At 47.8% G+C, this 20,811-nt stretch overlaps 1 protein-coding gene across 1 annotated transcript in view; it reads left to right on the plus strand.

Moving 5' to 3' along the window:
- The window catches only part of DNAH17 (dynein axonemal heavy chain 17), a 15,539,113-nt gene that overhangs the window by 15,097,951 nt on the left and 420,351 nt on the right, over positions 1 to 20,811 (plus strand). Inside the window, exon 80 of the mRNA XM_086931082.1 lies at positions 8,417 to 8,560. Within this exon, the coding sequence (XP_086787208.1) occupies positions 8,417 to 8,560 (144 nt within the window). The remainder of the gene's footprint in view (positions 1 to 8,416; positions 8,561 to 20,811) is intronic.

Raw genomic sequence — 20,811 nt, forward strand, 5'->3', positions numbered from 1 at the left:
GTTCCAGTCCATCAAGGAGGGGGTCAGTCGAAGAGACAGGTTTTGAGGTTTCTTGCAAAGAGGGAAAGCGATGTTGTCTGTCGGAGGTGGAGCGTAAGGGCATGCCAGGCTTTGGCCACCAGGAAGGAGAAGAAGTGGCCTCCCAATCTAGTCTTTCTGGTGCGGGGAACCACGGCGTAGGAGAGCAGGGCTGATCGTAGAGTCCTTCGGGGTGTGTGGAAATTGAGTCGGCTGTTCAGGTATGCTGGTCCGGTGTCATGGAGGGTCTTATGTGCGTCGGTGAGCATCTTGAAGGTGACTCTGGCCTCGATGAGGAGCCAGTGGAGTGTGCACAGGTGCTGGGAGTTGTGGCAATGTCTTGGCAGGTTGAGGACAAGTCTTGCAGCAGCATTCTGGATGTTCTGAAGCTTGCGGTGAGGTTTTTGTTAATTCCAGCGTAGAGTGTGTTGCCGATGTCGAGTCTCCTGGTGGCCAGGGCAGGTGTTGGTCTTTCTGTGTTCACGGGGGATCCATTTGAAGGTCTTACATAGGAGGTGGAGGGTGTGGAAGCAGGAGGACGAGACAGAGTTGATCTGGTGGTCCATTTTGGGCTCGAAGTCCAGGATGATTTCCAGGTTGCGTGCATGGTCCGTGGGGATGGGCGGGTTTCCGAGGGCGGAGGGCCAACAGGTGTCGTTCCAGGCATCGGAGTTTGGGCCCATGATGAGTACGTCTGTCTTGTTGGTGTTTAGTTATAGGCAGCTGTTTTTCATCCATTTGGTGACGGCTTCCTTGCTTCTCAAAAGTTATGTCTGGCTGTGTTGGCTTCCAACAATGGGGGTGAGTGGAACCATGTAGATGTTGAAGAGCGTAGGGCTGAGAGAGGACCCCTGAGGGACTCCACAGGTGGTTGGTGCAGGATCTGAGAGCAAAGGGGGGAGTCTGACCCACTGCATCTGCCGGTGAGGAAGGAGCAAATCCATTCGAGGGCCTTGTCCTGTATCCCTTCGTCAAGGAATCTGCATATTAGGGTGCGGTGAGAGACTGTTTTGAATACTGCTGAGAGGTCGAGGAGGATGAGAGCTACTGTTTCTCCTTTGTCCAGTAGGGTGTGAATGTCGTCTGTTGCGGCGAGGAGGGCAGTTTCCGTACTGTGTTTTTTTCTGAAGCCGGATTGGGAGGAGTTGAGGATGTTGTGCTCTTCGATGAATTTGGCAAGTTGGCTGTTAATGGCTTTCTCGCTGGGAACGGGAGCAGGGAGATGGGTCTGTAGTTTCTGAGGTCCATGGGGTCCGGCGAGGGTTTCTTCTGAAGGGGGTTGACCTCTGCGTGTTTCCAGTCGTTGGGGAACGAGGCGGTCGCCAGGGAGCGGTTGATGGTGTGGCGGAGTATGGGTGCAATGGTGTCGGTGGGTCTGTTGAAGATGTGGTTGGGGCAAGGGTCGTGGGGGCCCCGGAGTGAATTGACTTCATTGTCTTCAGTGTGTCTTCGGTGATGAGGAATGTCCAGTTGTGGATCGCTGGCCAGGGTGTCAGGGGTGGGTGGGGGGGGCATCAGTGTGTTGGTTGTCTTCGTCGAAGTTGTCGTAGATGCTCTTGATTATGGGCCATATGTAGGATGCCAAATACCGGTCGGTAAAGCCGAAAATCGGTTAATTGTGGCTTTTACCGACCGGTATATGGCCCTGTGCGATGTACGTATTACCGAATGCCATCGGTAATAACGAATCAGTAAATATTTACCGATTCCTTATTTACCGATCGGTGAACACCGAAACAAACAGTACCGAATCGGTAAATAACGAATCGTTAAAATGCCAAAATGCGATGTAGCAAAAATTGGTAATACCGAATATGACCAAATTCGGTATTAACGATTCGTTATTTACCACTGATCCAGAGCAGGTGGTAATCAGGTGCAGTGCTTAAAAAGAGCCCCGAAATGCAACAGTGTGAACACAATGGCGGGCCTCTACCTCAAAGCAAGGCGGCTACGTTTGAGAGCAGCGGGAGTGAGGATTTGGAGACGGGAAGAGCAGGTGTAGAGACTGCGCGTCACATTGTTCCAATTGACTGAACCTGAAATCCATGAGAGGTACAGGCTGCACCCACACACCATCCTTGACCTCATACGGGACCTGAAACCATATCTTGAGCATCAGACACCAAGGGCGCACGCAATACCCACCCATGTACAGGTGCTCTGTTGCCTACACCTCCTGGCATCAGGAAGCTACCAGGGTGTGATAGCTGCAGTAGGTGGTGTGTCACAGAGCTGCCTATCCAGATTTTTCAACACCTTCCTGGACGCCATGATGGACCGAATGCATCATTACATAACCTTCCCCAGTAAACAGGCGGAGCTACAGAAGACCAAGCTGGATTTCTACCAAATGGCGCAGTTCCCACACGTCATTGGCTGCGTCGACGGGACCCACATACCAATCTGCCCACCTGCAGCAACAGAATACATTTATCACAACCGCAAATCCACTCACTCTATAAATGTGCAGGTGATATGTGATGCAAAATTCATCATAACTGACATTGGGGCAAGATTCCCAGTGAGTACCCACGACTCGTACATATTCAGGAACAGTGGTATCCATACACATGTGGCTGCTGGTGGATTTGGTGAAGGATACCTACTAGGTAAATCAATGTCACACACCCTGAGGTATTCCTTGGCTCAACCTATTGGTGACACACATTAATGGCACTTTCTTTTGCATTTAGGTGACAGCGCATATGCTCTTCGGTCCTACCTACTCACATCATACCTCAACCCAACCACACCAAGGGAGAGGAGATACAATGTGGCACATAGGAGCACACGCAACGTAGTGGAGCGCACCTTTGGACTGTTTAAAAGCAGATTCCGTTGCCTCCACAAAAGTGGAGGTGCACGTCAGTACAGCCCCATCAAGTGCTGCAAAATAATTGCAACATGTGCAATGCTCCATAATCTAGCCACCAAAAAAGGAACAGCAGTGGAACTAACTGACTCTGAGGAGGAGGGCGAGGACGATCCCCAGCCAGAGCCCTGCGCAACTGGTGTTGCAGTTGAACAGGATGGGAGACACAGACGGGCAGAGATAACGTCTAACTATTTCTGAGTGAGTAATGACACAAAGCCAGTAACAGTTTTAGTGTAATGGTGTTTAATCAGCACACCACCAGGATTGGAAGCAGTGTCTATAAAGACATGGGTTACATCACCCATCTAATGATTGCCAAATAGCAGTTGGCCCTATTTTCTGCGCCACGCGCTGCATGTGCACGTTCCTTGGCCACACTGTCTGTAGTGTCAGATTGATCCTGGGCAGCGCTGTGGCGTTCGCTGCGCCTCCTGTCCTCGGTGGGAGAGGGCATAATGCTACCACGGCTGGTATCCTCCTCACTGCCCCCCCTTCCATTGTGGCCGCCTTCACGTTCTGCAGCAGTTCTAATGCAGAGGTCATAGAGACCATGCCCCTGGCCACCTCCCTGCTACAATGCGCCACCTCCTCCTGCATGGCGATAGACCTAGGACAAATGAGGGAGGTAGCAGTGGCCAGCCTGTTCACTGCCTTGGTATAGGCCTGGAGTCTCTGTCTCTCCCTGTGCCTACAATTACGTTCCTGCTCCAACAGGCTGCATAGGTTGTCTACAGAGGTTGCAATTCCCATCATTCCCTCACACATGTTGTCGCCCATTAAACTAATGCCCTTTTTGATCCTGCACATGTGTTTGTTCATGTGGGCCACCTCTCTGTTCAATGTACGCATCTCCCTCCATTGCAGGCGCTGGACCTTGAGCATGTTGCCTTCCAGTCCAGCGAAGACACTTTCTTCATGTTTGAAGCCTTGAGGACTGTTGGCCCCCTGTGCCCTCCTCTTACCGCTCCTCCATCTGCTGGACGGTGGCCATGGCATGCCTCCTGCCTGACTGTGGTGGTGGTGGTGGTGATTGTTGCAGTGCTGATTGCGCATGAGGAGATGGCGGCGTTCCCTGGCGCTGTGGTGATGTCAGTGATGGAGTAGGTGGTGGTGGTGGTGGTTGTGCGGAGCTTGTGTGCCCTGCAGGCATTCTCCCTTCATCATGTTGCATCCCCTCTGGCCTGGCTGTCTTTGTTCTGCTCCCCTCTGCAGCACTGCGAGATGGCTCGCCTGTAATGACAGAATGTAGATGTACTCACTTATCTGGCTGCATTTGCATTACATTAAACATCATGCCTAATGATCACAGTGACTGTCCTGAGCTTGCCAATTACTTTCACATGCTATTGTTTTCCCTAGGACTACATCTCCCACAATTCATAGCAGGTAATGAGTAAGACATGAAGTGGAGTGGGAGCCCCTATGCCACTATGGGGATTGGGGTTGGGGAGGGGGTAGCACAGCATGCTGGGCATGCATCTTACCTTGTTTCCTTGCTGCTCTGGCAGAGCTGTCTGCGTCTCCCACGCCACTCACATCCTCCACCTGGAGGGTGGACTCTACCATCAGTTCCAGTGGTGTTGGTGCAGGTGCTTTATTCTTCCCTCCGCCAGTTTTGCCAGCCTGCCACTGCCTCTCAGCCATCCTTTCCTTGGCCGTCTTCCTGAGGTCGTACCACCTCTTCTTTATGTCCTCAATGGACCGCTGGGTGACATCAATTGCATTGATCTTGCTCTGTATCCCACTCCAGATCTGTCTCTTCTGAGACTCGGGCACATGGAGGGACTGCTTCCCAAACAGCTTGTCGTGGTCCTGACTCACATCCTGTATCAGCACCTCCAGCTCCTTCTCACTGAAATTCATCTTCCTTTTCCTTTCAGTTGCCTCCTTCTCTCCCTCCTGGCTTGCCATTTCAGACGTTTTTTTGTTTTTTTCTGTAGCTGTGAGGATATAAAGCTCCTGGCTCCTCAGGTCACCTGCCTGCTCGAGGTTCAGTGCAGCTGCCTGGGTGTGGCCACTTCCTGTTGGGAGGTAATTGGATGACACAGGATTGGCTGATTCATCAAATTACGAATTTTTAAATTACTGTAATGGATTCAGTAATTCAGAATCGGTATTGCTGTTTCATTTTTTTTTTTTACCGATTTGTTCCGAATCGGTATTTTTTACCGATTTTTAGCGAATCGGTAAATGTTTACGATTTTTTATCTACATCGCTTTTTCCGATTCCTTAACACTGAATTGGTAATATTCGGTATTAAGGAATCGGTATTCATGGTTTACCTACATATGGCCCTTAGTGGCGAAAGAAGGTGCTGAGTTTGTCGCAGAGGTCTTGTGAAGGAGGAATATCTGTCGACTCGCTGGTCGGTTGGACAAACTCCTTGATGATGTTGAAGAGTTCTTTGCTGTTGTGTGCATGTGTGGAGATTCTGTCTTCAATCGCTTTTTTCTTGTTTTTCTGATGAGTTGGTGGGGGGCATTGGTAGCGGCTCTGAAGTTGTTGTGTTCTGTGGATTTAGTGTTCCTCCAGCCCTTTTTGAGGCGGTGGCAAGTGTGTCTGGATTCTCGAAGTTCGGTGGTAAACCATCTGGCTTTCTTGGCGTGGGTGTTGTTTTTCGTGAGGGTGACTATGGTGTTGGCGCTGTCGGAGATCCATCTGTGCAGGGTTCGCGATGCGGGGTTGGGTCGTCGTTTCACGCGATGGTTGGGGTGGAGTTGCTGAGTGACGAAGTGAGCTGGTCGTTGGTGATTCTGGTCCAGTTTCTTCAACAGAGCCGCCGACACCATCACACCCATACTCCGCCACACCATCAACCGCTCCCTGGTCCAGTTTCTTTGTAGGAGCACGTGCTGGTGTCTGTGGATGGTGGGTGTTCTGAAGATGAAGTGAAAGCATTGGTGGTCAGTCAACGGGAGTTCAGTGGTGTAGCTGAAGGTGATGGAGTTTCCTGTGTGAAGTGGGGGTCGAGGGTGTGTCCTGCTGATTGCGTTGATTCTGTCATGATTTGGTGGAGTCCAATGTTGTGGAGGTTGTCCAGGAGGGATGTGGTGTTGGGGTCCAATTGGTTGTCGAAGTGCAAGTTGAGGTCTCCCAGCAGGGTGTAGTTGGTGGATGCGATGGCATGTGGGGAGATGATGTCTATGATGGAGTTGGTGAACAGTCCGTGTCGTCCAGGGGGGCAGGTAGATGAGGGTTCCTTGGAGGGTGGTGGTAGGGCTGGTCAGTATCATGAAGTGAAGGTGTTCCATTAGGTCGGTGGTCACACTCCCCGACGAAGGGGAGGGTGGATTTGTGGACTATGGCAATTCCTCCCCCTGGCGGTCCTTCCTGGAGATCTTGTATTCTTGGGAAATGATGATGTCTGTACCCGAGGTGGTGTTGGTCCAGGTTTCGTTGAAGAATGCCACGTCCGGGGTGGTGCTGTCAAGGAGGTCCCAGATTTCGGTGGTGTGTTTTTGGAGGGATCGGACGTTGAGGAGGATGCATTGCCGGGTCTTCGGTACGGGCGTGTTCTTGCGGTCAGGTTGTGCTGGGTTAGTGTTCCTAGCGGTGCTGTAAGTTTGTCTGCAGCGGTTATAGCTGAAGGGTCCATGGGTGTCGGCTTCTGAGGCTAGCATGCAGTTGTTATTGCAGTCCAGGCTGAGTGCGTGGAGTGCTGCTGGGTCATAGCGTTGGCCGTACAGAGGTCCAGGATTCCTTGTGCCGGTCGCGGTCAGGTTGCGGACGGGCACAGGCGGGCTTGCCTTTGGCGGGCCTTCGGCCGCCATTAAGTAGGGGTCGGGGAGGGTTGGACAGCGTGGAGGCGAGCTGGATTGGGCCGGTCACGCTGGGGGGAAGGGCCACGAGGGCAGCAGGGAAAGCGGGCAGGAAAGGAGGGAAAATGAGGAGTAATGTAAAAAGGAAATAGAGCAGAAAGGAGCAGAAATGCAGAAAGGAGAATAAAAAAGGAAACCTGCGGGTTGGAGGAGGGCCTCGAGCACCAAACACTCGAAACTGCAGGGGCAGGCCTCACTTAATGGTGGAGCTGCGAGGGAGGGGGAGCAATTTCACTGACAATGGGTCAGTGGTCTTGCTCGCCTGTTCCCGCAGTGGCTGCCATTAAATTGGGGTTGGGGAGTCCATGACAGCTGGGAGGCGGGAGCGGACGGTGGAGGGCCTCGAGCACCAAACACTTGAGAGTGCAGGGGCACTATTCTAAGGTAAGGAATCTATATACAGTCTCTTTCAGATGAACAAGTTACTTACCTTCAGTAACGAAGTATCTGCAAGAGACATATGTAGTTATAGATTCCTTACCGCCCCACACATCCTCCCCGTTCAGTGAACTGACTTCTAGGGATAGGAACTCCCTTCCAGGGCCCTAGTTTTGTGCACCAGCGGTCAGTGTCTTGCACAGCTCTGCACTTCTGACGTGGAAAGTCGTCTCAGAACTGACGTCAGTGCGCAAGGGCAGCGTCCATGATGTCATCCTGGCGACCAGGAAGCGGACGACAGACGCGGAGTCAACCGACCACCTACCAACGCGCAGGCGTACCACTATGAAAAAAATTCTCCGGATCCAGTCGGATGCCTGGGGGTAATTCTAAGGGAAGGAATATATAACTACATATGTCTCTTACAGACGCACTGTTACCGAAGGTAAGTAACTTTTTCTTTTAGTAATCACACCATTCTTGCTAATAGGTGTTGCTATGTTCCTCATTCTGAGATTTTGGGAGAAGTTGAGGGGCTCATAACTGAATACGTCGGTGCCAGCTTACAGTCTGAAAATATCTTGGGGCCAGATTTCCCAGTAAAGTCTTTAACATTTTACCTTAACCTTTTGCAAATTCCACAAGCACCAAATCTGAAACCTGATTTCCAATAATGAATTTGTAAAGAAAGGATCATGCTTTATCTAAGTTCATGAGAATGAACTTTGCTAGTGAATCTCTCCTTTTTTTTACAGGACACTATTACACTCAGGGATATTATCGCCTGATTCTGAAGCACGTGTTTAGGACTGTCTCATTGTCATCCATCACAGAGTGCCTCCACAGTTGCTTAAAAGTACTAATCTCTCCGAAAACTAAGGTCATATTTTTTCCCTCCTCATGATCACCAAACTTTTTAACTGATCCGATCTACTTCCCTCTGATACTCTTAAAATGATATCTCTGCCAAAAAACTTGGAAATTTGTGGATGATTAAATAAAGATGATTGACAGGGCCTTCTTGTGGTATTGGTGACTGCAGCATCATAGCCTTGTGCCAACTTGTGTAACATTTGTGCGTGTGGTTACCTTAGACTCTGCATTGTTTTCTTGCAGTCCCTGAAGATAACACAAACTTAGATTTACAACCAGTCATACCAAAATGAGTTGTAGCTGTCATTGTCTTGCACCAATTGAGCTGAATTGTGGATGTTTAGTGATCTAGTAATGAGCTAAAAGTTTAGAATCTCATCAACTGTGTATTACTTCAATACACTGCATAAGCAAGTATGTGTTAACCCATTTGTGCTTATGTTTCCCCAGGGAGAACTCACTATCACATCACTTATGGAAGAGCTGTCCAATTCCCTTTTCTATGATAACGTGCCCGAGACATGGACAAACCGTGCCTACCCGTCTTTGTACGGACTGGCAGCCTGGTATGCGGATCTACTTCTTCGCATTAGGGTGAGATGGCCGTAGAATTCTGATATGAGCAACTGTTAATTCCCTGAATGTAGATTACATATTCCAATATTTTTTTTTGTGTGCCAGGCAAGCTTTCCTCCTCCTCATATGATTTACCCTCCAATTGGATGTACCTCTAGGCTATCACAGATAAGTTGTGTAGAATGTAGACTGTCCTCCCATGGCCCTGTACACTCCACACTAGACAACTGAACTAGACAGGATTATAGTAGAAGAACCCAGAGGAAAGGGGAAGAGAAGAAAGATGCCAGCTATGGTTCATGCTTGGGATCTCTTTTCTCCATCATTTTGTTTGGTCTCATCCATAGGCCATCACCACCTGTTCCCTAGGAAGCGAAAAAAGAAAGTCTCTAAACCAGTTCTTCCTCCACTATTCAATTCACTAAGATAATTTAACTATGTCTCACATAGCCTCAGTATCTCCTTCCTGTAACAAACTAAGGGCCAGATGTAGGTAAATGGCATGTACCGATTCGTTAATACCGAATTTTACCGATTTGGTATTTAGAAATCGGTAAATGCTATGTAGGTATTTTTACCGATTTTTTTACCGAATCTGTAACATTCGGTAATTACCGAATCGTTATTTACCGATTCGGTAATTGCTATTGATTCCTATGGGCCTTGAGGCCCATAGGAACCAATGTCAATTACAGAATCGGTAAATACTGATTCGGTAAAATTACCGAATTTACAAGGGGGACAGGGTGTCACTTTGACACCCTGTTGCACCCCTGATTTTGGCTTGTGTGCCATGTGACACACATACATGCCCTTAGGGCATGTATGTGTGCCACATGGCACAGGTGTACATGCACAGATGTGCATGTACACAGGAATTTGTTATTTACCATGCAATAGTATTACATGGTAAATAACGAATCGGTAATGGCCTGTGGCACTGTTTGAAGTGCCACCTACATCTGGATTTACTGATTCGGTAAATTTACCGATTCTGTAATTTACAGAATCGGTAAATTTACCGAATCGGTAAATATACCAATTCTGTAAATATAAGGCCACCTACATGTCAAATCCCAAATACCGGTCGGTAACGTCCGAAATCGGCCGTTACCGACCAGTATTTGGCGACCTACATCTGGCCCTAAGTTTTCTGCAAAACACGCATAAAACACAGCATAAATACCATACCCTTTCTTCTCGCCTTGGGACTCTCTGACAAGATTTAATCAAGGCTTTCTTTACCTACGTTTGGTAATGTCTAACACTGGTGAGCATGTCGGGGAAACTATACTATACATTAGTTTTTTTTCTCTCTGAATTGTAAACTGCACATAATAGGTCAGTTACTTACCAATCAACTTAATTGACGGTTCATAGCTCACTAACCGCCGCAGACCAGTATTCTCACAGTCTACCAAAAGGTCTATACTCCTCACTATAAATTAGAAACGGGATAAAAAAATGCATCTGATCTTCATTCCTACTCTATACTTTCCTTAAGCAGAAAACATTGGCTTCAACGACCTCTCTGTGAAGCTGCATATTCTCAGCTGATCGCCCTTCTCTTTGGATGAGTAGAGTGCCTCATACAGGGCCTCACAGTAGATGACAGTGCAGGGTTAACATCATACCGAAGCAACGCTTCCTTGGATTGTTTCTCCTCGTGGATCACATGCTTCTTCATCATGTTCAGCCACAGTGGAGTGCAGCCATGTGGCTGTGCCCACGATGGCTGCATTGCCTTGCGAGAGCAGAAGCTCCCTTAAGAGTCTTTAGAACCACAGTCAGTAAATTGCTTAGAGAAGCCTATGAGGATGAAAGGCCTCTCTACAGTTGTTGACTTTGTACTTTGGCAGTCCCAGAATCCATAGTTGTGAGGAAATGGAAGTATTATATGGTGTGTTTGTGCAGCCTCACCATGTAATGCACTAACCGACCCCTTTAGGACCTGTGGGCTTCATCTGACAAACCCTAAGCTCAACCCTGGGTAGCTCTGACACTGAGCAGCAAAGCTTACACTGGGGAACAAGTGTAAAGTATTTAAACAGCACTAAAACAAATGAAGAAGAAAACCACTCAAGAAATCTGACACCAATTTATGGAAATAGACTGTATTTTCATAAGTTAAACACTAGAATGAAAAGTATGCATTAGAGGGTTCTGGAGATATAGATTGTATAAGCAATAAAAAAATCAAAGCAATTTCACTCAACTGCGAACAAGTCTTGGCAAAGTCCACACATTGGACACTTAGAAATGTTTTCAAGGAAAACATGGGTAGGTGTAAATGCGGTTGGTTTGTAGTGCTTGGGGTGACCAACCCTGACAGGGAGCTAGTCAGGGGGACTAGCAAGGTCATTGTGAACAGTTACATTCAAAGGAGAAGCACTCTCTCAGCAGTGCAAGACACTTTATCCGCATTACAATGGGTTCCTATAGATTGGTCCTGATGTAAAGGATGAAGTATGCTGAAGATGCTCTAAGGATGATGTGGATGCAACACAGTCAAAGGGTTCTTCCTGCAGGTGTTCCTTGGTCCTTGAAGATGGTGAGGGAGTCCTGGTTCCAGGGTAGACGTCCTACAAAGTCCTCTCTGGTCTGGCCGAAGGCCAGCCACCACTGGACTACCAGTCAGCCATTGTCGCGGTCACAGGCCAGTCCTTCCTGAGTTGATAACTAGTCTTCCGAGTGTCACGTGGTCAGGATAGGCCTGGTTAGAAGCTCCACCATTTACATGCTCACGTTCCTTAAGTTTCTTTCTCTTTTAACGACTTTTGACGTACATTTTTGTGCGTGACCACGCAGGCTAACATTCTCTGAATCTGCATTGCTTACATTTCCACTGCATAAGTATAACATCACGACACCTTGGTCATTCAGTACAAGGGAAAAAGTTAACTGTGCTAATGTTATTTGTTATCGTCCAGTAGGCAACAATGCTATCCAACTAGAATAAACAATTGCAGCCTGACAGGGGTTGCAACATGACCACATGGGTGCTGTTTATATACAGAACAACTCCCTTATTTAGTCAGAGGAGCACTCAGCTGACCCAGCGAGGTCACTACATGCCATCATTCCTGCTCCTTTGATTCATGCTTACTAAGATGAGAGATCTCCAGCTCTAAAGACAGACAGCTTGATGTTACTAAACCTCAAGTAGTGGGAGTTAGACCACCTAGGCAGGGATGTGGCAGACCTACACAAGACTAGGCTAGGAAGTACCATATTAAACATTTGGAGTCCACCGTCCTTGTCTTATGCTAGAAGCTGGGATGTATAAATAGAATTTCCCATCGATACCATCATATGATTTCTTCCACAATACTTAGTCGTCAATGACATTGACGCTACTGCATCCGCTCTGAATCACAGTGGAGCATACTAAGGATTCCTCCATCTATCTTCAGTCGCATCTGACATTAGAGCGTGGTTCTCCAGCCTTGGCCCTATCTATCTTGCTTTGTGGGATTACCGGTTCCCTCTCCACCGAGTATAACAAACATCCCTGGTCTGTGTCCCTGTCCTCTGTCCTGATGAAGACCCCAATGCAAGGGATCAATTTCAGCCTGCCTTCACACTAGGGGTCGAAACGTCGACTGTTTTTCTTTGTTTTTCAGCTTCATTCCCACAATTACGTTATTAAATATATCCATGAAGCATGGTATTTTGTAGTATCAATATCGAACTTTGTTCTTTGTCAATTTAAATTAGTACAAGAATCCTTGATTGATTGTAGCCTTTTTGGCTTTGGTTTTATGTCACTTTACCCCTTCCTACACTCACTCCGCACTTCCCCTTCCCCGTTTCCAGGGCACTGTACTAAATATTGTAAATGCTTTATCTATAATGGTTGCCTTAATAAGTGGCTTAGCTACATTATAAATAAAAACAATGATAGCAGAATGACCTTGTTGTCTTTATAATTGACCTTTTCTTGTTGTAAATAACTTTCTTTGGTTTACTGGGACCCCTCTTTCTCAGCAATTTACATACCCAGGTCCCAGTGACTATATTGGGTCAACCCCCCTTTTTGTAACATTGTGAGAAGTTAGCCTGGCATATGATGTCCACTAGTTGTAGTGGGCACCTTGCACCAGTCTAATCGACCCTTATTGATGGTGGTTGTAAAGTCACCCTTATAGAAAGCTATCCTAGTGGTAGCATGGACCAGCAGTCATCAGGCTAAGACTTCAGAGAGCGTATTAAGCAAGTTATTTTACCAATTATAATCCCTTGAGAACCAAATGAAAGGACACCACACAAGGTATATATCAAATATATATGTATTTATTCTAAACACAACTCCTCTACACTCTTTATGAGGTCAGAGGTAAAAGTACAATACAAGTTACTCAATTACTATACGATAAGTTGCAGAGTATACGTTATGCCGTAGGGGCCTCACAAACCATAAACCAAAATAGTGGTATAAGAACCAGGAGAGAATTAGAAAGCAGGTCTGGTGCCTTTGTAATCGCTGGGGCTACTCTAAACGACCAAAGGTTAGGAAGTAGGAGGCCCACGGGAGACGCGTGCAGTGTCTAAACACAGCCGCGGTTTACCATTGACTTTCTATGGGAAACGTAGAAGTTACAAGTATACAATTTAAGGACACTTCCGGATGGACTACGATGGAACCCTTTTAAACTATGACACTTCGAGAGTCAAGAACCACGGGAGCACCTAAGTACTCGTGTTACCTCACCCAGGGAAGCCGGGTGCATAGGTGTCTTTTCGTGTCGGGTTTCATCGCCGTTTTCAATGGAGAGCTGCAAAGAATTGCTGCAGGTTACCAGAGGAAAAGTGTCCAGGTGGATCCAAGGGTGGATCGAAGATCTGTAGAACCTGAAAGCAGAAGGGACAGAGTCTGGGTCATTTGCCAGTGACCAGGACGACGATAGGAAGATGCCACCAGATGTCAGGTAATTTCAGGTGAAGATGTGAAGTTTGTCTCTTCAGCCACGAGTACCAGGAGGTGTTGACGACGACCAGGAGCTGGATTCGAGCTGTCCTTAGAAGGATCCAGTTGACTGCGGTGTCGGTATCCAGACTGGACACAACAAGCCTTGGCAAACGCAACCCACGCATGATGTCGAGATTGGCTTCGGAGCAGACCAGCAAGGTCTGAGGAACTTCTCCTTTGAAACAGAAGTTGGAGCAAGCCTGGAGCAACCAGGAAAGCAAGTTAGATTTAAAGTAAAGTGTTCGGGGGGCTCATTAGCCAACGGACTAGGAACTGCAACCATGCATCGAGCTGAAATGCAAAAGTGGGGCAAAAGTGGTGGCCTCTGAGCTTCGGTGCAAATGGTGCTCGGGTCTGGGGCTTCAAGTACCCCAATGCACGACTTCGAGTTACCTCATGAAGTGAGTGCAGCTTTGAAAATGCAGGATGTCCAGGAGTTCCAGTCCCACGTCTCTCGTGTCCGCCACGTGTCTCAGCTTTGCTGTGAGCAAAGGTCAGGGTCAAAGATGTCTGGAAGTCCGTGTCCTGTGTCACAGATTCTTCGGGATCCAGCTGGAGCCTCAAAAATGCAGACCGGCAAAGTTGCTGTTGGTGCCTGTTTGAACAGGGTGGTCACTCTTTGACCACAAGGGATATGTCTTCTGTCTTCCAGTCGAAATGGAATGTCGAAGGTCTAGGATTTATGTTTCAAAGTTTCGTCCAGGGTAATCGAAAGTCCTAGTGACTGGGCTCCTATACTTATACTAAGTTTAGGGGCTGAACTACCCTTAAGGTCCCTCCTATGGGTGGACCTGGGAAGGGGGTGGTTACACCCCTTTCTCTTTGTCCAGTTTCATGCCAGAGCTGGGGCAGACTGCCCCAGCAACCGGTTTGAACTGGGAAATGCATGGAGCACCTTGTGTGCCCCAGGCAGTGTCTGGAAAGCATTCACTGAATGCAGCCCTCCCTGCCGCAATACACTAAAGCCTGTCTGGGGAGGTGCTGGCACCTCCCTGGACAGAAAACCTATTGTCCAAGCCTCCCCTGCCAGAGTTTCATCCAGCAACAGGAGGTCAGACTCGTGTCTGTGGCAGCAGCATCCATTTTGTGATGCTGAGGCTCTGTTTAACTTTAACTTTAACCAGGTAAACCAGTAACTACATGCCTTCTCCCTCTAGAAGGGTGGACTGGCGGGGGGGGGGGGGTAGTATTCTAAGGTGTTTGACACCTTACACAACATGTTTTTATAAAGCCAAACCAAAGTTAGTCGTGAGGATTATAATGCACTTAAGAGTATATGGTATGGCTATATCATAGAACAGCTATAAGGAGATGGTTCCGAAAGCTGCAGAGGGGCTCAGCTCATGCTAGGGCACCCTTTCACATAAAACCAAGCACTCTGCCTCCAGGATTGTTAAGGCCTGCCATAGGAGTGACTTATAGGTGCATATGTGTCTATATGTATATATAGATATACTATATCTAAGTAAGGGGTGATTACAGAACCTTACCCAGGCTGTGTGAACAGACCTTTGGTGTCAGGTTGGAAGGCAAACCAGGGGTGGCACAATACATGCTGCAGCCCCTGATAGGCCTAAGGTGCACCTATGCCCTGGGTACCTAGGGCACACAAGGGTGACCCAGTAACCAATCTGGTATGTACCTAAAGTACATGGTATCAATTTAGAGAGAGAACAGCTGGGCTGTGGGCCTGATTAGCAGGGCCACAGCCACACTAAAGTCGAATGAACAGAGAATCACAGCAAAAAGTGGGGGTAACCATAGGAAGCAGACCCTACTCTCCTACAGTCATCACGCTAATCTGTTTAATTCTGTTGATTGTCGCAGCACACATTTTATACAAGAATCAGAATGCTTCAATAAACATTGAAATGCCTTGCTGACAATTTCTGTATACTTCTTTGGGTATGCTTGTGAGGCAAAGCGAAAGGGTTCTAGATCTGTTACTACAATTTCCTTGGGTATTCAGGGTTGTCATGTTCTGAGATTGCATACACATTAGTTACCTTGTAAGCTTAGGGGTGCAGATGGTGCACTGTGGGATAGCAGGGATATAGGCTAACATATCCTGAGGGTGTGCTAGGAATCAGTCAGGCACAAGCCTGACGTTTGTTGTCCAACAAATGCACAGTTTTATCGGTGAGGTACAAGCAGTACGACATGGCTCAGACAACATTCTAGCTTGGTTCTTATTTAATGGATCGCCTGAGTAGTTTTCTTGTGTGTACCCAAAGATGCCTACACGCCTATTAACAGAAGACATCCTTAGTGTTAGGGAAACATTCTTGTTATATGAGTAGGTTAACCCAATGTATTGGCTGTAGGCTGTTCAAGCTAAAACCTTACAAAGGACCTCCCTATAGGAGTACCCTCTATGAATTGCAACATATTCTTATGGTTGAATCGACAGCATTAAACATACATGAGAACTGCAGACATGCATTACTCTGAAGCTGCTACAACGTGATCTAACAATTGCAGGTGGGGACATTACCTTTGTGTTTGAGGCACACAAAGCATTTAGGACATAGGTATTCTATTCATGGGTTACATTCCCAGCAGTGAACGAACGTACACGTTTGTTTCATACTTACACTGCAACAGACGTTCCAAATAACTCGATAGCTTACGAAGCTCTAGAAATACCATTACCATACCAAGGGGATCAAAAATGATTTGAAGGCTCCCTATCACACTCTATAGAAGAAGCCAGACAAGGTCCCCTTACTAACTAGGGAGCAACATGGCCAGTCTTAGTCAGTTACACACCACATCCTTCAGCCCTGGGAAGATGGCGGATGAGGTGCAAAGTCGGGCGGGAGTGAGTGTAGCCCCTGTAACTGAGCATGGTCTGCAGGATAATGTTAAAGATCGATCACTTAGTATGGGTGGCAGTCTGGGTCAACAGGGGCCTCCACCCAACATCGGGACTGACCATATTCTGCAACCGGGGGTGGCGGAGTTAGCTGGTCCATCCGCCATCGCGGAGTGCATTACTGTTTTGCCAGGAATCCATCCACCCACAGGCTGTGCGGCACCTCCTATTGTAGGCCAAGGCCCTCCACCATCAGATCAGGGCCTGAGAATTGTCTCATGGAATGTGGCAGGGATTGCAAATAAGGAAGGCACACCGGAGTGGGACCATCTGGTGGGTAGTAGCGACATTCTCCTTCTCCAAGAAACATGGGCGAGGGACACCCAAGCTAGGAGAGGGTTTGAAGTATTTGAAATCCCTGCCAAATGGGGTGGGAGGGGGAGGCCGTCAGGTGGCTTGGCAATCTGGATCGCGAGTCACACTGGGTGCCAGGCGGAACAGGTGCACACGTTCTCGCAGGACATCCAGTGCGTTCGGCTCACATGGCCTGGTAAACCATCATGGGCTATTGTGAATGTCTACTCGCGACCTGTTGCCGCGCCAAATGAGTCACCAACCCTAAACGACTTGTCCTCCTTCCTGGGGCAACTCCCGGGAGATCTCAAGGTGGTGCTTGGAGGAGACTTCAACTACCACTTTGAACCTCTCGAGGGCTTATTGGAGGGTGCCCTCACGGCCGAGGATGACTACTGGGGGGTTCCACCCTCGTCTTCCCCTCATCCCAAAGTCTGGTCCCCCCTTGCAATACAACTTATGTCCCTTACCCTGAACTACGCACTGAGGGCTTGTAATGGGCGTACCCCGTCCGATACCCCCTCAGTGTGTACTTTCAACAGGAGGGGCCATGAGTCGAGGATAGATTATATCATGTTAGATATTACACTCTGGCCTAAAGTCCTCGACTTTAGGGTAATAAGCAGGTCAGATAGTGACCACAATGCCCTTTGTTTAAACATCCAGTGGCCCCTGCACTTAGCGGGTACATTGGTAGAAAGTCCGGGGGGAGACACAGGGGAACTGGTCCTTACAACTAACAGGCGCCGGGTTAAGTGGGGTAAGCTTGTGAGCTCAGAAGAGGCAATCAGTAAGCTATACGAGCTGGCACTCCCAAGGCTTATGGAGGTGGACGCACTTCTAAATGCACCAAGAACCCCAGAATACAATGTGAAACTGGGTGGCATCCACCAGGATCTTGTCAGCGATTTGGCTGAGGTATTTCACCCGGTGGTGCCAAATCGAAAGAAAAAGACCCATGTTCCCACCTGGTATACCTCCTCCTGCAGGGCAGCAAAGTCTGAACTTATTGCTGCAATAAAAGAGGGGTCTAATAAGGCCAAGGTATGTGACCTTAGAAAACACTACAAAGCAGTGATGGCGACTGCTAGGACCGAGTGGGACTGGAATCACTGGCAAGATCTTCATGATGCCCTAAAAGTCAGGGACTCCCGTAAATTTTGGGCCCTTGTCAATAATGGGACAGGGGAACTTAAAAAAGCAGTGGAACCCAACATTGCCCCTGAGGTTTGGGAGGCCCATTTTGGGGCGCTTTACCAAGACACTAACTCCTGCCCTGATATAGCCCTCTTAGTGCCCTGCGGCGCACAGGACTATGACTTGGAACTATCCCTGGGGGAAGTGGAGGCAGCCCTGAAGCATTTATCATTGGGGAAGGCGCCAGGTCTGGATAGGCTACCTGGGGATCTGTTTAGGCATCACTTGGACATCTGGGGCCCATACCTTCTCATTCTTTTTAATGCCATTCTAGGAGGTATGTCAATCCCCGGGTCGTGGCTGGGGGCAGAGATTGTTCCGATCCATAAGAAGGGGTCTACTCTGCTCCCCGCGAACTACAGGCCCATTAGCCTAATAGATGTACCCCAAAAGCTTTTTGCACGCCTTATCCTTAATCACCTCCTGGACTGGGTGGAGGACAACGACATCATGAGTCCCCTCCAGGCTGGCTTCAGAAAGAACACGTCGACCATGGACCAGATCTTCCGCCTTCTCCTTCTATATTGGAAGACTGTAACTCTAGAGGGAGGAAGACTGTACATGGTCTTCGTGGATCTGAGGTCAGCCTTTGACCTAGTCCCTAGAGGGAAACTATGGGAGGTTCTGCAGAAGCTAGGAGTACCCCCCCCACCTCCTTAGTATTATCATCAGGTTGCATGAGAACAACTATGCACAAGTGAGGTGTGGGAGGGATGGTAAGCTTTCGGGCAAATTTCCGGTCCGCCGAGGAGTCAGACAGGGCTGTGTCTTGGCGCCGACCCTGTTCTGTCTTTTCATTAACAGTGTCATTCAACATCTTGACACTGTTAAGGACAATGATGCCCCGCTTTTGGCAGGCAGGAGGGTCCCGGCAATTATGTTTGCTGACGATACCCTCCTGCTTTCCAAATCCCCCATGGGAATCCAGAGGATTGTGAATGGTTTTGGCCTTTTTTGTCATCAACATGGGCTGGAGGTGAACACTGAAAAAACTAAGTTCATGATCTTCAATCCTCCTACCAAAACCAGACCCAATCCAAAACTCGGGGAAGTTAGTCTTGAGAGGGTCTCGACCTTTATATATCTGGGGGACACATTACAAGAAAACTTAGCCTGGGACTGTCAGATAGCGAGGTCAAGGCTGAAACTATCCCAGCTATCGGGCGCACTCTTGAAGGTAGCAAACAAGTCCACCTTTAAGCCTGTAAGCCCGGCCCTGGAAACATATAGATCCCAAGCGAAGGCAGCAGCCATGTATGGCAGCGAGTTGTGGGGTCACAAAGCAGGGAAGGCACTGGCAGCGGTGGAAAATAATTTTTTGAGACGCTTACTCGCTCTCCCGCAAGGTACGCCACTCCTCCCCCTACGACTAGACTTGGGTTTACATTCCATTGCCGAAGACCTCCTGTCGAAACCCGTGAAGTTCTGGCACCGGATATGGACTACCGAGGAACTGTACCATTACAGACAGGACCTTGTTCATGTATTGAGGCTGAATGGTAGCAACAAAATTCCCTGGCTGGCTTTTATCAAGACGGAGTTGCACAGTTTGAACTTGCCAGACCTATGGGATGATCCTGCTCAGGGCTGTCAAAGGATTACGCGCAAAACTCTCACCCAGCTCTATAAAATCAAAAATCTGGCTGACATGGATAATGCTCACAACAGCGGCACCTTGACGGGACGTTTTATGGAATCCAAAAATTCTTATCTTTTCGAACCTTTTATGGATTTTATCTTTCCTCTTTTGGCGAGGAAATTGTTCCTGCAATGGAGGTTTGGTACACTTCCCACCAAAGTATTCACCCATAAATGGTCCACAGGGGGTGACAAACTTTGCCCTTGTTGCAAAACCCAGGACGAAGATGATTTACACATAATGTTTGTTTGCCATGCCTACCAGAGTCCCAGGAAGCGCTGGATAGCACCCCTGTGCCGAAACCTGGGTTTTAGGGAGTACTTACAGGCATACAGGGTTATGAAAACTAACACCCTGGGCCATATTGTCTTTGCTGTCTCAAAATTCTTAATGGCAGTATGGATAATAAGGAAGAAAATGTCCCCCTGAACTGGTACCATGTATTCCTTACCCCATGCAGATCTAGTAGATCTTTTTATATGTAAATACTGTGTTATATATGTACTGTATTTTATTGAATCTTTTATGGCCCATGTGGCCGAAATAAAGAATTTTTGGAATTGGAATTGGCTTCAATAAACATTGAAATGCCTTGCTGACAATTTCTGTATACTTCTTTGGGTATGCTTGTGAGGCAAAGCGAAAGGGTTCTAGATCTGTTACTACAATTTCCTTGGGTATTCAGGGTTGTCATGTTCTGAGATTGCATACACATTAGTTACCTTGTAAGCTTAGGGGTGCAGATGGTGCACTGTGGGCTAGCAGGGATATAGGCTAATATATCCTGAGGGTGTGCTAGGAATCAGTCAGGCACAAGCCTGACGTTTGTTGTCCAACAAATGCACAGTTTTATCGGTGAGGTACAAGCAGTACGACATGGCGCAGACAACATTCTAGCTTGGTTCTTATTTAATGGATCGCCTGAGTAGTTTTCTTGTGTGTACCCAAAGATGCCTACACGCCTATTAACAGAAGACATCCTTAGTGTTAGGGAAACATTCTTGTTATATGAGTAGGTTAACCCAATGTATTGGCTGTAGGCTGTTCAAGCTAAAACCTTACAAAGGACCTCCCTATAGGAGTACCCTCTATGAATTGCAACATATTCTTATGGTTGAATCGACAGCATTAAACATACATGAGAACTGCAGACATGCATTACTCTGAAGCTGCTACAACGTGATCTAACAATTGCAGGTGGGGACATTACCTTTGTGTTTGAGGCACACAAAGCATTTAGGACATAGGTATTCTATTCATGGGTTACATTCCCAGCAGCGAACGAACGTACACGT

Source organism: Lissotriton vulgaris, chromosome 7 (assembly GCF_964263255.1).
Source record: "Lissotriton vulgaris chromosome 7, aLisVul1.2, whole genome shotgun sequence".
Lineage (NCBI taxonomy): Eukaryota > Metazoa > Chordata > Amphibia > Caudata > Salamandridae > Lissotriton > Lissotriton vulgaris.